This window comes from Propithecus coquereli, unplaced genomic scaffold (genome assembly GCF_000956105.1).
Source record: "Propithecus coquereli isolate 6110/MARCELLA unplaced genomic scaffold, Pcoq_1.0 Scaffold38, whole genome shotgun sequence".
Taxonomy (NCBI): Eukaryota; Metazoa; Chordata; class Mammalia; order Primates; family Indriidae; genus Propithecus; species Propithecus coquereli.
In genome coordinates this window covers 8,039,888-8,044,328 of record NW_012149507.1, presented here as the reverse complement: position 1 = coordinate 8,044,328, position 4,441 = coordinate 8,039,888, and the positions used below count along the sequence as shown (strand labels likewise).

General features: G+C 34.3%; 1 protein-coding gene across 1 annotated transcript in view; it reads right to left on the bottom strand.

Moving 5' to 3' along the window:
• MIB1 (mindbomb E3 ubiquitin protein ligase 1) overlaps window positions 1–4,441 on the bottom strand; it is a 150,426-nt gene that overhangs the window by 15,397 nt on the left and 130,588 nt on the right. Inside the window, exons 12-14 of the mRNA XM_012652088.1 lie at window positions 3,829–3,915; window positions 2,293–2,454; window positions 430–611 (exon numbers count right to left, since the gene is read on the bottom strand). Of these exons, the coding sequence (XP_012507542.1) occupies window positions 430–611; window positions 2,293–2,454; window positions 3,829–3,915 (431 nt within the window). The remainder of the gene's footprint in view (window positions 1–429; window positions 612–2,292; window positions 2,455–3,828; window positions 3,916–4,441) is intronic.

Below are 4,441 nucleotides of genomic sequence, written 5' to 3'. Positions count from 1 at the left end.
CTAATGACCATTTGCTTATTTGTTAACTATATAACTCCTTTGGTAAAGTGGATATTTAAATTTTTTGCCTATTTTTATAAGGTTATTTGTCCTTTTATTATTAAGTTGTAAAAGTTCTTTATATATATCCGGGATACCAGTACTTTGTCAAATATATGTTAGCAAGAGGAATTTCAAATAACAATAAATGTGAACAGTGTTTGCCAATCGGAACTTATTAAGCATAAAGTACTGCACTTAATAATGTGAGGAACACAACACAAAATAAGAGATATGCTGCCTACAGGAAAACTTTCAAGGAAGGGTCAACACAAAGATACAGAAAGAGCAAAGACAAAGACATTTTCAAGTAGTCAAGTCCTCCATTATGAAACTACATGATGCTTTCTGTATAGAATATTAAGTTTTATGATAATAAATAATACAAACCTGACTTTTTCCTTATGACACTTTGCCAGTGCTTTGCAGAGACTTGGATCAGGACAGAGATCAAGTGGCGATTGACCCTTCTTATTTCGAATGCTAAGGTCAGCGCCATTGGCTGCCAAGAAACAGGCAATTGATGCTGCACTCTTCTTTTCTGCCCCCTGGGTACCAAGTCCCATTATTAACTGAAATCAAATGAAAAGAGTCAATTTTCCCTTTAGGAATCTGCTATCAATTCTTTCCACCGTGTGTGTGTGTGTGTGTGTGTGTGTGTGTGTGTGTGAGTGTGTAGTGAATATTTATGAGTTTCAGTCCTAATATCCCCTCCCCCTTCTCCCCGCTCTCAATTTTCTCTGATATATATTGAGGAGTGACCCATTTTCCAGTTGTAGAAGTGGACCAAAGATGGCCCAAACCAACCAGATATCTATTTCACCTACATGACTAGTTCAGGGAGGGACATATAACCCAAGTCAAGTCAATTTAGGCCAATAAAACTCAAGAGCAGGACTTCAGATTGAGAGATTAAAGAAACAGCAGTCTTTTCTAATCAATTTGGCTCTGGAGCTGCTAGCAATTAACGTGAAATAATGACAGGAGAGACAACTGAGAATACAACCAATACCTAAGAATTGAGCTAAGAAATGGGGAATGAGACAAATCAGGTTCTGATAATAACACCTGAGGTACTGATTCCAACATTGTATCCAAAAATAGTCACAATAATTGTTCACATTTATTTCCTAAAATGGACCAGGCATTATTTTTTCTTCTTTTTTAATGCAATTCCCCCGTCTCATAGAACCAAGTATTACTTTAAGCACTTTCCACGATCTTTACAATAACCTCATGAAGGTAGATACTCCCCTCCCCCCATTTTAAAATGAGACATAAGGAAATGTGAAGGGCTTAGAATAAAATAATCAAACAACTTTGAAAAAAACAATAAGATAACTGGAGGACTTACACTACCTGACTTTAACAATTATTATACAACTACAGTAATTAAGAAAGTGGGGCTAGTATCACATCGCTAAAAACAAAGACTAATAGAACAGAATACAGGATCCAGAAAGAGACTTTCACATATATGGTTAACTGATTTTGGATAAAGGTACACAGGCAATTCAGTAGAAAAAGACAGTCTTTTCAACAATTGGTGCCAGAACAACTGGATATTCACAAGTAAGAGAATGAACTTGGATCCATATATCATACTATATATAAAAATTAACTCGAAATGAATCATAGACCTAAATGTAACAGCTAAAATTTTACAAACTTCTAGTACAAAACATAACAGAGAAAACCTTAGTGACCTTGAGTTTCGCAAAGATTTCTCAGATAGAACACAAAAAACACAAATGATGAAAGAAAAAATTAATAAAATTTTTCTTCCAAAAACACTGTTAAAAGAATGAAGACAAGCCACAGAGAGAAAATATGTACATATCACATATCTGATAAAGAATTTATATTCAGATTATATAAACTCTCAAATCCCAATAGTAAGAAAACAAAACACTCAGCAAAATAATGAACAAAAGATTTGAGCAGACACTTCATTGAATATATGTGGTGACAAGAAAATAAAAAGACAGTATCGGTAATCATTAGGGATATGCAAATTGAAACCACAAGATACCACTACCTATTTGAATGGCTGAATTTAAAAAGAACTGAAAATTTTAAAATGTTGAGCAATATAGTTAGTATTGACTTAGTATTTAGTTCATAAACTAAATTTCTAAGTATGTAGCTCTGATAAAATATTTTACCTGATACAGATTAGATTAGCAGCACATATAAGATCTTGCATTAAAAAATGCTTCCACTAGTACTCAATGAAAGATTATCTTTACTCACTGTGTTTTTGGATGGCTCCCAAGCAGCATCCACCTTCCCTACATCTTGCATATCTTGCAGCTGACGCAGCTGAGACAAAGTGTGATGCCTCAGAGCTTCATGCAAAGGAGTATCCCCATCCTTATCCTGAATATCTAATTTGGCACCTGCACGGACGAGAAGCTAAAAGAGAAAAACATTTCATTTTGGCAAAGTATCCACATCCATAAGTAACTAAACATATGTAAAGCAACAGTGAGAGCACCCTGGCCCTACAGGAGATACCATTAAAGCTAATGATTTTTATGTCTTTGCTTTCTAATATTCTCCACCCCTGTGGCTCCTTACAAAGAAAACAGAAATCAGAATCAGTATGTTGCTTAATTCACCTACTCTAAGATGATGGGAACTGGGGCAAATTTAGACTTCTTTTCTCCTTTTAATTTTAGAAACTTGACTTGAGATATTTTAAGCACTTCCACCAGGACCAAATCATAATGCTCTAAATTCTTCTATTATTTAAACAAACAAGCAAAGTTATTGATTATGTTCTCTTTTGGTCAATTTTCTCCAAATGTATGGTTAAGAGGAAAATGATGGAGGATAAATGAAGAATTTTGAGCAAGAGGAATTTCAAATAACAATAAATGTGAACAGTGTTTGCCAATCTACAACTTCTTAGATAAAATGCATAATAGACATATTTCAATAGATTACTTAAGCAGTAAAAATAAGTTTAAGACTTTGGTTGTGGTGCTTTAACAATTTTCCTAATCCTTCCTACAAATACCAGCAAAGAACTTTAGAAAAGCTCTTTATAACCATCTATAGAAACCAATCTCAATCTTTTCTCTGTCTTGGCAAATTGCATTTTTCCCCGCTCTGTCCCAAAAAGGTTACATAAAATGTCACTCTAGGCTAGTATTTCTCAAATTTAGACATCCATCAGAATTACCTGGAGGGCTTGTTAAACCAGGGATTGCTGGTTCCCACCCCAACAGGTTCTGATTTGGTTGGTCTGAGGTGGGGTCCAAGAATGAATTTTTTACCAAGTTCCCAGGTGCCATTGGTTCAGCCTCCAAACTTTAAGAATCACTGCTCAATATGCAAAATATGCAAAATATGCATATTTTTGTTTGAGTAACCAGATTAGTAAACTAAAAAAATATATTTCAGGTTTTTTGGAATTTGCAGCAGCAAATGTGCAGTCAAAGCTTTCAATTTGTAGTTTACTCTCAATTATATAAATTAAGAAGGAATATACTTTTTAAGACAAATTCATGCTACTTTGAAATTTTCTCATTTAATATTGAGAATTCACAAATCTAGCAACAAAATTATAAAGACTCTGAATATCAGAATTTAAAGATTTTTGCTATTAGATATTAAAACTCTTTACCTAACTCATGCAAAATATTAGCCTAAAATCGTAAGTTGTACATTTAACTATGGCTTTTGAGAAATCTAACACTGTATCATTTCAGTCTGCAAGAGATTCTAAAAAACTGTCTGGTTAAAATAACTGTAAGCTAAAATTTATGTTAATAAATACTTTACCCTAACAATTTGGGTGTGTTGTCGTTCAACAGCAAGGTGTAGGGCAGTTTGTTGGTTCACGTTCTGGATATCTAGGTTTGCATTACCCTGGAAAAAAAAAACAAATTTTAAATGGTTAAAATTTGACAATAGTGAAGAATGCTAAAACTGTAACTATTCATAAGGAAAAATTAACACTGAACACTGTTATCACTTTCTTTTCCTTCAGCTGCTGTGACACGATTCTTATAAGGTAATAGTTGCTGCTAAAGTAAGAAAAATGGACAGGGCAGTAAACTTTCTGAAGTAGAATAGCACATTTTAAAAAAATTATTTTTATTATGGTGATTCCATCTAAGAATAGTTAAAGGACAAAGCACACAATCGAGTTCAAACACACCTCCCATTCAATTTCCACTATATAGCAATGGAGATAGTAGACTCCTTTGAGCTGTAAATATTTCCTAAGAAGTTGTATTAATGGCCAGGCTGCTGTGGCTCACACTGTAATCCTAGCACTCTGGGAGGCCGACTCAGGAGGGAGGATCACTCAAGCTCAGAAGTTTGAGACCAGCCTGAGCACGAGTAAGACCCTGTCTTCTACTAAAAATAGAAATATCAGCTGGGCGTTGTG